The sequence below is a fragment of the Penicillium canescens genome (assembly GCF_028828765.1).
Source record: "Penicillium canescens strain IBT 15451 chromosome Unknown utg000009l_segment0_segment0, whole genome shotgun sequence".
In the NCBI taxonomy this organism is placed as follows: domain Eukaryota; kingdom Fungi; phylum Ascomycota; class Eurotiomycetes; order Eurotiales; family Aspergillaceae; genus Penicillium; species Penicillium canescens.
Genome location: NW_026703971.1, coordinates 2749411 through 2762191, shown reverse-complemented (window position 1 = coordinate 2762191; position 12781 = coordinate 2749411). Strand labels below are relative to the sequence as shown.

The following is a 12781-nucleotide window of genomic DNA, read 5'->3' as shown; positions in this document are numbered from 1 at the left end:
GGCCTTCCCCTCCCTCGAAAAGAACATCGCCGTTTCGAGGGAGAGCCGGGCTCTCTCCGCGACGGTTTCTTCAAGAGTTTCCTTTTACAATGGTGCGTCATAGTTCGGCGGCCCCCAGTCTAACCCCTGGGGGACAGACCACCCTGGGCTCCTCGATCTATCCACCAGAGTACATATGGAATTCCCTCTCCGACTCCCAGCGGGACTCATTCATCTCTACTGTGTCCGCGTCCCTTGTTGCGGGCGACGGGCAGCGCAAGCGCCCACGTTTAGACCTCACTGCGGAAGAGGATGCTGACGACGGTAGGGTCCCGTCTCTTGTTTTGCCAGTCCTTCCCCGTTTCCCCGGCCTCGACCGTGCTGCTATTATAGCCGTTTTCGAGCACACCTTCCGACCTAAGAAGGACCTCATAAAACTCCGTAGCCCTGAGTTCAAAGCCTCGGCACCGGATGGCGAGTCTTTCGACTTAAAATCCACATCATCTGGCCTGCAATTCCGCAAGGTAGTCTCAATTAAGGACTGGGGAAATGACGCATCCCTCTGGGCCCATTGCTTTAGCAATTACGTCGCTGTCTGGTGTGATTTCTTCGCTGCTAAGCACCCGTTATGCATCAGTGGAATGGTTCTCTTCCACCGCCGCATTTGTGACCTTGCTAGGGCATATAAATGGCAGGACTGTATCCTGCAAATGGCCCTGGACCACCACCAGATGGTCGTCGATAAAGGCGACCTCACCGTTTCTCTTAGTGATTGGGAAATTGGGAAAGCCCTCGAAAGCTCCTACCTTCGCCCGGACAACGTGCTCCCAGCAAAGACGGCGCCGGCTACCCCAACCACACGGTCAACGCGCTCTACCGCTGCCCGAAATAACGATACTGTCATTTGTGAAAAATTCAACTCTTCTGCTGGCTGCCACTGGCGAACATGTCACCGAAGACACGTCTGCTCTAAGTGCGGCAACGACCATTCCGTGATAAGCTGCAAAGTGAAACCAGTGAGTTAGGAGCACGCCGGGGTCGGCCCTGGTATACGTCAAACCCTGTCGCCACCAACTAGCTGGCCAGCCCCGCGTCCCAACACTTCTATTCAGTTTGAGGTCTTCGACCCTTCCCTCCCGCCTCTGCGTGATTCCGCTTCTCCCTTAATTGCTTCGGCGTGGAAAACCCTCCTCGAACGCTATCCTGGCAATCTAGGGACTATCTGCAGCGGCATCCTTACATTCGGCTGCCGCCTCGGTTGTACGATCCAGCCAAGATACCGTCGAACTCCTAATCACCGCATTGAGGAACACTCTCTTATCACCCAGAAGCTCTCTGATGACCTACGTGCTGGCTAACACCCCTAGATAGGCGTAGTGTAGCCTAGATAGGTTTAGACTACCTGGCTACTACACCACTTTCTCTACCACTTTCTCTTAACTACCCACACCTCCTTCTTAGTATAGGAAGGCGGTATAGATAGTCAAAGATACCCCCCTAAAACTTACACTAACATTTTAGAACAACCTCCTACTACTAATACTAGATAGACTATGCCTAAAATTAACATAGGGATAGGGGAGTATCTTAATTAGAACCTCCTAAATTTTAAAAGGAATGCGACCACTAGAAAGGTAGTAGTAACTAGAAACAGTGAGAGTGTAGAGGGAATTCTAATTTTTGATAGGGTGCACTTAGGCGGCAGAAAGTGTAGAAACCTAAAGAATCAGGGGAGTGTCGGATTAGGGTGTCGGATTAGCAATCTCCTTTATTAGTTATAGGGGGTGTTTTTTCAGTGCTCCTCCCGCCCCACTATTAAGTGCAAACTGGTCAGAGTTACAGTGGCGTTCGTTTAGTCTGAAACACCCCCTTTGATTACAAAACTTTCTGCCACACTTAAACCTCACATTCCTTGCTTAATAGCTAGTATACCACCTGGTCAGCTAAATATAGTAGGCAAAGGCGGTCAAACGGGGTGTTTCAAACTAAACGAACGCCACTATAGGTTAGAAGGGTTCCGTACGAAATAATTTCCTCAGTCAAATGCGATATATAAATACCAAGGTATAGCTCACTCTGCCAACAGTATCCCTTCACTATATCCTTGATCATAGTTTTTCCTTCAACAGCGTTTTTTTTTGATAACTATGCTCCTCCACGCTTCCCTACTATTCCTCAGTACCCTACTTATGGTACAAGGGTCACAAGGGTCACCAATTGACAGCGCTATTGAAGTCGACACAGATTTGCCTTACAACGCTAGCGAAGTGCGGCTTAAACAACCTCTCGATTCGCTATACAAACGATCTGTTGAGACGGATGCTCAATGCGCTTCTTACAATACTCCTAGTCGTCAACTTAGCGCCCGGCAAGCCGTATGTATGCCGGAGGCTGGACCTCCGAACTACTATGTGCAGTGTGTTGATCAAAACGGGATAATAAAACACGTGTGGGCAAAATGTCCCGCTGATTCCACCTGCTACCAATTCCCGCAGGCAGCAACAGAGAAACCGGATATTGGATGTTTGCGTGAAACTCAGGTTGAGAAGGGAATTGGCTCCTCCGGTAATTCTGCAACAATTATTACCCTTGACGGTACCTACTCTTTTGGTGGATCATCGTCCAAAAGAATGAACTTTGATGCGCGTACATTTGATGTCAATGGGAACCCTATTCAGGTTCAGGAAATCGCGCAGTACGTTAATGGCCACTTCGCCGGCAGCCGTGTGCAAACAAACGTTTTCGATAATGATTACCTTATTGGAGAAGGAGATAAGATCCATTTTGAAGCTGAAAGGGGTACCATGGCATACGTCATCCTCCAGTGGACAGCGAAAATTGTTGGATAATTCTTAGTTTCAATTAGTGGTTACTTACCACTAAGGGGCTTATTCATCAAGTGCCCACTTTGTTTATGTTTTTGTATATTATTTTGGTTTACATGACGACTCTGGCTTTGTAACAGCGGAGTATCGAGGACGCACGGACAGCAAAACGCCCGTACGACCTGGGAAAACCCTTCAACGGGCTTTCCCCCCTGATTTTCAGTCCTTACACTCATTCAATTCATTTAGGGCCCCCCTTCCCTAACGTATTCGGTAAGCGAGTCGCCATTGTAAGCGAGCCGCCACCCTGCCTCTACCTATTAATTTTAAATGCATTTATCTCAACCAAAGCGCCATTAAATTCAATAAATTAAACACGAGGTCTATTAGGACAGGCATTTCTCTTATGGCCTAGGTTTCCACATAACCCACACTTCGGTAAGGCCCTCGTACGCGGCTGTAAAAGTGCCGGAGGCGGTCTTGGTTGACGGGGTGTTGGTGCTTCAATTACTGGTTCTTCCACCTGAATAAGCTCGATAGCTTCTGAAACTGATAGGCCCTCTTCTAGAGGTATCTGCCTTGTAGACCGAGTCCGTTTTCGCTTCTTCGTCTCGTTCGCGGCCCGTAATTCGCTTACTTCTTTCTCGAGCAAAGCTGCCGATTGCATCGTAACTTGGCAGGCCTTTAAAACCTGATCTATCGCGGAGTTAAGCGGGCTCGGTGGGCTTTTTGAGCGCTGTTTTAGCAAAGCTTTAATTGACAAAGCTTGTTTTTGTAATTAGACGTAGTTCGACGGCGTTTTTGGCTCCCACTCGCTTCCTCGGCTCGAGGGGGGTGTCGGGGTTCGAAGGCAAATATCGAGCTTCGAGATCACTTGATCGGGATTGTAAGGTATTAAACCGGCGGCGGCGAAGCTATTCTTGATAGTCTCCAATTTAAATGCCTCGATTCGCGTAGACGGGTAGACTTCGAGGAAGTCTAATTTATCGATATGGTTGATTCTAGCCCGTATTTTTGACTCGATAAGCCGACTATACGCGCGCTTTAACACCGCGAAACAGCTAATATCGAGAGGCTGTAAAAGGTGAGACGAGTGCGGAGGCATACAAATTGCGATAATATTGTTCTCTTCGCAAATTTGATCGAACTCCGCCGTTAAATGACTTCCGTGGCCGTTAAGTATCAAAAGTCTATACTTCCCCTTCGTACGCGAAGAAGTAGACGGAATAAAGAGCTTTTTAAGCCACCGAAGACCAATTTCATCAGAGGTCTATCTATTCGGACTAACCTCGAAGCGCCAATCCTCCGGGAGGCCGTCGAACCAAGATTCGATATAGACTTTGCCCTTAAAGATCACGCACGGAGGAAGCGCCCACCCCGAAGCATTTATACACTCAATTGTAGTCACCTACGTACGATTTCTAGGTTATAAAAGTGGTCGTCGACCGTAGTATTCAGCCCTTGTCACGACTTTTGCGGTCGCGATTAAGCCTATTGCAAACCCGGTCTCGTCGAAGTTATAGATATCGTCGGGAATTTAGACATTGACATAGGGTACCCATGGGTAGCATCTGATACCCATACCCTACCCATGGGTATACCCGCATATGGGTAGGCATACCCTACCCGCCCATGGGTATCTATGGGTACCCCATGGGTACCCATAGATACCCATAGACACCTAATTTGGCCTGATTTGGCCTGATTCTCCTGCATAAATCGCTGATTCATCGAAATTAAGTACTGTTATTTACGCCTGTTCTAACCCAAACACGTACTATCGCTACTTTCTCTTTATTCTACCGTGTAATTAAGTGAAATATGCTTATTCCTAAGCTTTTTACTATAAAACTAATCTATTGCATTGAGTTCTCTGATCATTTATTCGGTAAATGACTATGGTTGTAGAAATTTGGCTCTTTATATGTCGGGATATATCCTTCTGTCAGCCGAGGGATCACATCCCTTGCTTGGTATACGCATTCTTGCGCGGAGCTGCGGCTCCGGTGTTGTGACTGCCCAGTATCGGAGCATGGGATTAAGGGATATCTTGGAACCCGACCTGACTGGGAAGATACATCTATCTTATAGGAATCAATTGACTTTTGCTTTGGAAGCATATACAGTCAACTCTCGCTTATACCACGGTGGGATATTGCACATTCTTGATAATAACACATCCCTTGCTTGGATGGCCCCTTCATTCCAGTTTTTTCCATATAAATTGACAGAATATAACACATTTTGTTTTACCACACTTTCTTCCTCTCGAATCTGCTTAGTCAGCGCAATCAACCAATCAGAATGCCTCAATCTACAAGCTCTCCTACCCTCCCGACCCCACCCAAGCGCGTCAGAATGGGACCAAAGCGTACCAAATTGGGTATATCAGACGCGCAGAAACAGGCACTACGGGCATTTTGGTCTAATACTAGCCCAAAGCCCACGCAGACTGCATGTGCTAAGTGGTTTGAGGACCAATTCAAACAAGTGATTGACCGGTCAACCATATCAAGGATCCTTTCATCCAAATACAATTATCTTGATACGGGCCCTGCAGGGGCAAACAAACGATCTTCATCCTCTCATTGGCCATTATTGGACCAAAAGCTATATGACTGGGCAGATAACCATATTGGCAATGGAATACCAATAAATGGCCCTTTGATCCAAACTAAAGCAGCTGAGCTTTGGAGACAAATACCGGAATACAAAGATCGGACCAAACCTCAATTCTCTGAGGGTTGGTTAACTCGCTTCAAACAACGCCACTCTCTTCAATATCATACTTTCCACGGAGAAGCTGCCTCAGTCCCATCCTCGGTACATGATCAGATCAAAAGCACCAAATCGATTTGCAATCAATTCAAACCGTCCGAAATCTACAATATGGATGAAACTGGCCTATTTTGGCGACGTATGCCAAATGGTGGTCTTTCAAAGGGAAAAATTGCTGGCAAAAAGCTTGATAAAACACGAATCACTATTGTTGTTGCATCAAATGCGGATGGTTCCGATCGAGTCCCTTTATGGTTGATTGGCACAGCAAAAACCCCTCGCGCACTCCGGGGGTTAATTTCCGAGCTCTGGGATGTGTTTGGCGTCACAACAAGGCAGCATGGATGCGTCATGACATTATGGAGGACTGGTTGCGATCTTTCTATGGGCGTATTCCCTTAGATAAGAAAGCTTTGCTCCTTTTAGACAATGCTTCACCACATGTTATTGGACTCCAGCGAGCGCCACCACCACCCCGGATTACGGTTGTTTTTTTGCCAGCAAACGCAACTTCAATTTATCAACCCTTGGACCAAGGTATTATCCAAAACTTGAAGCACCATTATCGGAAGAAATGGATGCGCTATATGATTGCTTTTCTTGATCGTGGGATAGACCCAAAACAAAGAATGAGCATTTATTATACTGTTACCTGGGTAACGCAAGTTTGGAGAACAAGTGTATCAGACCAAACGATTATCAATTGCTTTAAACAAAGTACTTTGATTAGTCCAAAGTCTATACCTATACCTGAGTCCGCGCCCGAGTCCGCACCTGAGTCTGCACTATTTTCCGAGCCCGGATTGAGTGATGAGATTGAAAGTCTATATAATCAAGCAATTGATAAGCTTGGTGATAAAGATATTGTGCCATTTGACGAGTTTTTGAACCCTTCGGACGAAGACATGTTAGAAGATGGGACTGAAGGGCGAGATGAGACCAATGAGCAAGATATATATATTGCCCCAACAACCTCAGAAATTCAGGATATTGACATTGATGGGCCCCCACCTGAGCTTCTGTCTAATTCTGCTATATTGGACAGCCTCCAGGATATCCTACTATGGGTTTGTAGCAAAGAAAAGGGTACCTCGGACCATATTAGACAAATTGAGAGCTTAATCAGCGACTTTGGCAGGATTCAGATTGATGAGAAACGTCAGGTGACTTTGGATCAGATGATGGGATGGAAGACTAAATAGGTATTAGGGCTTAGAGTTAGCTTGTCAAATATTATGTCATCCTCTCACCAAAACACAACTCAATTATACCACGTAATTTGGCTTGGATAGTATGCTGTGGTATAAGCGAGAGTTGACTGTAGTAACCTCAACAAGAACACTACAACTACCTATCTCAACACATATTATGCAATTCATATAATTCATATTCGCAATTATTCATGAATATTCATGAATAATCATATTCCTTTTGGGTTAGAGTCTAACCCAAAAGGACGTACACGTGGTATCAGCTACCGACAGGGTGCAACCGGCTAGCTAGTATTTCTACCGACTTTACACTGTGCGTCCATCGATGGAGCGCCCATTTCGCGGTTTAAAACAGCGACTTTGAAGAAAGCTATTTCGAACAGCCACCTGGCGAAGCTACTTTTTCATGCCACAAAAACACTACTTAAAGAAACAGGATATTCTTCGCCATCTTTCAAATGAGATTTAGCAATGAACTCCATTCCGAAATAGCACTCTAGAGCGAGTCTTAGGGCCGGGAAGGCTGGTGAGAAGTGGGTTGATGTAAGGGCCCGGATATCCATGTTCAAGGCTCAACTTTAGTGCAACAGATGCGTCTTACTGACAAGGTAATATATACTGAGGTTTAGAACAAACTGCTCTGGATCCAGTACATCCTAAGATGAGCCACAGTTTTCCATCCTTCCAAGACATTCCGCGCAGCTGTGTTACTCCGAAGAGCGCAAATCCTGAGGCGGGCCACAGTTTTCTGTCTGTGCCCCCGATCCCGAGACTGACCACGAGTTCCCTTCTTCAGTAGGGCCAAGCTCATCACAGGACAGTCCACGATTACCCCTTTCTTCAAGCCATCGCAGGTCAGGCCGTTTCTCCCGATCGAACTCATCGTAGGACGGGCCACGATTTTTCCCCTCTTAAGACAAGCAAGTTCGCTACTCCCGATAGCGCGTATCCTGGGACGGGCCATGGAAACCATACGCTAGCCATACACGAATCGGGCGCCTCGCTATTCGGTAGCACAGGACCTAAGCGATTTCCAAGAGACTAGTTGGGAGGAGACAAAGCTGCTAAGAAAGGAGGTGGGTCACGCCTACGGAAAGTTTACACAATACAGTCAAAGTGGAATTTCAGGTAAGCTGATAATGAGCGTCTCAATGAAGTGGCCGCCCTGTTTATCTTCCTGGGTATCCACAACAAACATCTGCCTTCACCTGAATACACTGCTTTTTTCGAGAAGGAACCTGCCGTTTGGACAGCTTGGATGTTTTCATTAGCACTTACAAGGAATAGAGATAAGTTTTTGAGCACCGGGCTTTTGAAAGGACTTCCATACATGTCAATACATTCGCTTGGATCCGCCCTTCCCTGAATTAAAAGCAATGAGTATCGCTTATGCAGTTTTCTTGCCGCGAGCCATCGCGGCCACTTCAGAGCCGGGAAGACTGAAATCTACAAAGCCGCGTCTCTGGTATAGCGGTGCGCCTTCCTTGCTAGCATCCACATAAGCTGCAACGCCGTCCTTATCAGCCAAATCGCAGCCCCATTTGACAAGCATAGAGCCAGCCCCACGCCGTTGATAATCGTGATGATTGGCGAGGGTATCCAGGTCTTTGTTTCCAAGTCAGTAACAATCCTTTCCAATGTTAATTGTGAGATATATCATCCATACAGTAATGCTTCTCATCGCCCATAACGCGCTTCCTCTCCTTCTCCAGCGCTCTAATGAAGTCCTCGCATTCCTGAAAAGGTGAGTCCGCATGCCAATGCGGAAAGCGACGACCTTGCTCTTCGGGCATGGACAGGTCCCATTTGCCAAAGGCAACTAGCCGCTTGGCTGGTGCGATCGCATCGTCGAGCTGCCGTGCCGCCTCCAGTGAATCCTGCTGGCCATATTTCCCTTCTCCAAGCCCATATCAATGAGTGTACTCGTCTTTGGTACGTTCACCACCCGTAATAGGTCTCATGATATTTCGAAACTTATTAATATACCCACAATTCTTCATGTGCCGGTGACAGAGGGTTAGAGGGTTCCCTCTATTCCAACAATGACTAGATCTTCCCGACTGTCAGATCAACGCATCGACATGTCTTACTGTAATAAATATGCCTATGTAATACTGGCGCCGATATAGATGACTTCGAACTTTCCTATATCCTCGACGCAAGGCCTCTCCCAGCTGAAGAAATTCCTTCGTTTCCAAATTTCGTGAAGATTCCTTCGATTCTCTTAACTTGTCTGCAGACCCTGTAACTCCAGGAGCAGTGGTCCTCCATTTTCTCGACCGTCTATGGTTCCGAAAGTCTGTTCTTCGAGCAACCAATGCGCTACTGATTATCACCGAACAGGGCGAGTAAGAATATTTCGGAAGATACTGATGGCGTACGTTCCAAAAAAAAAAAAAAAAAAAAAAAAAAAATATTAGTAGGAACTGTGCCGCTAAGGTTCCCCTAAGGGTTAATTAGCCCTCTTTCGAAAAGCGCCCCCGGCCGAATAGTATAATATGTCGAAATGCAGCATAGCGGGAACAACTCTTTCTTGGCAAAAACGTTTTCTTGAAATATCTAGCCAATCAGAGGTCTCACGGCCTCGTGAATTAGTTCATCGCAATCGTAACCTCAAGCGCTACGGCCTGATACCCTTTTCATAGGGGAGATGGCAGCGATGGTTGGGACGGGTGCGAACGCACAGATTTTGCCCCCTGACAGGAGAGGAACGCCAAAAACCACGGCCCTCGCGGATCCGCCCCGATCCATGGACGACATCGCGGAAGGGGCCCGCCGGGTGCTTAACCACATCGAGAACAATGGCACAGAGGACCGGTACGTCACTGGATATATTCGTGCCGTCCGCCAGTACGCACTAAACGCCCAACGGGGAGACGGTCAGGGGATGGCCAAGGTGCTTGAGGCGCTGACCAAGATCAACGCCGGCACCGAACGCCTGAACCAGCGAATTAATACCATTGAAAAGACAACGAACACATTATCGACGGCACTATCTACCCCCGCGGCGAACTCTGCGGCAGCGTGGCGCAACTTCCGGGCCAAAGAATGGCGCCGCGACTTGGCTACGGCTGCGGCTCCTATCACCCGGAGCGGCGGCACATCGTCTCTAGGAGTACCGGAAATCGAACTTCGCGAGGACCGAGAGGTCATCGTCAAGGTCGGAACGAACCGCGAGCAAGTCCGTGGATTAACACCAAAAGATTTGGTCGAGAGGGCTGAACGACAGAGGGTATCAAATGCCCGTCAGAAGAATTCAGGGGTACTGGCCGGACAGGCTTCATTTGTCGCTGCTCAAAAATTGCCGTCGGGGGATGTGGCAATGATCGCCAGCAGTGCTGCTGGGGCAGAGGTCCTCCGCAAACATGCTGCGTGGCTGAGAGCCTTTGGACCAGGCTCGGTGATCCAAGAACCGTCATGGGGAGTGGTGGCGTACCATATCCCCGTGAAATCGATGAAGGTTACCCCGGAGACGATGGCTGACGTTGCGGCCGAGCTGCTCGCGCAGAACAACTGGGGCGAAGGCGCTAAGATCCAGTATCTAGGGTGGCTAACCCGTCCGGGGGAGAGGGCGGAGGGCTCCATCCTGATCGAGTTCACCAGCCCAGTCGTGGCTAATCGCGCGATCATCTCGGGAGTCGTGTGGGGGAAGCAAATTCACAATGCATCACGATTCTGTCGTGAGGGGCGGATAAAGCTATGCAGAAAATGCCAAAAGCCGGGGCATATCCAGTCACACTGTTCCAACTTCTTCAAATGCGGTCACTGCGCCAACGGACACCCGACCTGGGAGTGTCCGTCGACGAAGGGGCAAGCGATACCAGTCAAGTGCGCCAATTGTGGCGAAGGGCATCGCCCTACAAGTCGGGAATGTCCGGTGAAGGTTGCAGCGATGAACGAAGCCAAACAAGCGCTGGCCAACTGCCCTGCATATCACCGCGTTCCTATGCACCTCCAAGTGACGGCAAGCACCGGCAACGAAGCACCTTCGACTAGGGCAGACCCCATGGTTGCGAATGGACTCGAAGCGTCGATACACGCTCCGGAGGGGCAACGGGGAGAAGAGCCCCCATGGAACCCCCAGGATGCTGTACTCGACGTGGAGACTGCAGCGATAGAAGTAGAAACATTACCAGAGGAGGTCACTGAACCGACTCAGCCTACTCAGCTCAAAAGAGGCCCTGGCCGCCCAAAGGGCTCAAGAACGAGGCCAAAGAATCCCAAACCAACAGTGATACCGCTGGCATGCCAAGGGTCCACAAGGCTCCAAGCGGCCTCGAAAAGGCGCCGCACAGGCGAGCCGGACGACACCATGGACGAGCAACCAGACGACAATGAATGGCTCAGCATTCAACCCACTCCGGCCGATCTCCCTCAACCTGACACTCAGCAAGATAGCCTAGAACACCGACTTACCCAATTCATCAACGAGGTCACCACTGTCAATGAGGCCGGTAACACGTCCGGGCCTGATGACGAGGGGGAATTGGACCCCGAGAGCCCCGAATACCGCAAATTGGTGATTCTGAAATACACGCAGCGGCAAGCGATACCGATTGGATCATCTCCGCCGCTTTTTCCGACAGATGCACCAACAATCGAAGACCCAAATGATGAAGTATGGCACGAGGCCAGCGAACGAAGCGATGACGAACAAACTCATCAATGAAATCGTTTGAGATTCTTCAATACAACGTACACAAATCGTGGCCAGTGATGGCAACGTTCCTCAGAGACAGAAATGTCCTCGCGGCGGACGTCGTCGCGGTGCAGGAGCCATGGAAGAACGAAATGCAACACACAACGCACCAACCAGCGACGGCAACATTCCAGCTAATTTACCCACCAAAAGCAGCTGCCGACGGAACAACCCAAGGCCAGGACAATCAAGTCCAAGCCTCGGATCTCTCCCAACCGGGCGTATGCCTGTTTGTGTCTAAAAGGCTTGACCCGAGCACTTGGTCGTGTCAACTCGTCTCACAGGACTACCAGTTACTGAAACTTAGAAAGGCTCATCAGGGCAGAGACTGGACAGATCTCTTCATACACAACATATACAATAGGCCGGGCAGCAATACTCTTAGACATCTGAGAAATGAGCTGTCAAAACGACCTCATGGGGAACACATCATCCTTGGAGATATGAACGCGCATCACCCGAGATGGGGAGGAACAGGGACCAGGCCCGATCAGGAGGCCGAGCAACTCCTAGAAATCGCCAATGAATGGGGACTCGAGTTGACGACCCAACAAGGCAGACCTACCTGGTCTCGAAACGATCAGTCGTCGGTGATTGACCTCACCTTCATCACATCCAACCTTGTCAACAGGCTTATCAATTGCGAGAGGGCGGATGACATCGAACACGCATCCGACCATTTCCCGATCAGGACTGTGCTTGATATTATTACACCCATTGCAGTACAACAGAAGAGAAGAAACTGGAACGCAACCGATGATCAGAAACTCATCCAGAAGATCGAAGGAGGTCTACGGACAGGAGGCCTATACCGGGCAAATCCGCAAAGGATAGAAGCCAAATGCCAGGAGCTGATGGGAGCGATCCAAACAGCAATCGAGGAATCAACCCCATGGGCAAAACCATCCGCGTGGTCGAACCCCGACTTTGACGACGAGTGTAAAGTTGCGGTCAAAGAGGTTCGTCGCCTCCGTCGCAAACATACGAGAACTCAAGACCCCTACGACTGGATGTGCTACTCTGAAGCACGCAACAGAAAAACACGACTCGTCAAGAGAACCTTGTCAAGGGCGCACCGGCGCCGAGTCCAGCAGGTCATTGAAGATGGCCCACAGGGTATGTGGCGATTGGCTAAATGGGCAAGAAACCGAGATGGGGCCTACGAGAAGGGTATCACCCCTTCGCTGAAAATACAGGATCCCCAAATGCCTGGAACTCTCGCAGAAACAGTTGATCAAAAGGCAGAGGCATTCCGGATTGCCTTCTTCCCCAAACCGCCGCCAGCCGAT

At 48.9% G+C, this 12781-nt stretch overlaps 2 protein-coding genes across 2 annotated transcripts; one reads left to right on the top strand and one right to left on the bottom strand.

The window, feature by feature from the left end:
- Positions 1 to 2168: 2168 nt before the first annotated feature.
- On the top strand, positions 2169 to 2828 carry N7446_012105 (uncharacterized protein; the record flags this gene model as incomplete). The annotated part of the gene is made up of 1 exon (XM_058520847.1): positions 2169 to 2828. One exon carries the CDS (start codon positions 2169 to 2171, stop codon positions 2826 to 2828), a length of 660 nt encoding a protein of 219 aa, XP_058367133.1.
- Positions 2829 to 8180: 5352 nt separating this feature from the next.
- Positions 8181 to 8793, bottom strand: N7446_012104 (GNAT family N-acetyltransferase; the record flags this gene model as incomplete). The annotated part of the gene is made up of 3 exons (XM_058520846.1): positions 8181 to 8398; positions 8460 to 8687; positions 8784 to 8793. The coding sequence occupies 3 exons, from the start codon at positions 8791 to 8793 to the stop codon at positions 8181 to 8183; spliced, it is 456 nt and encodes a 151-aa protein (XP_058367132.1).
- Positions 8794 to 12781: the final 3988 nt, after the last annotated feature.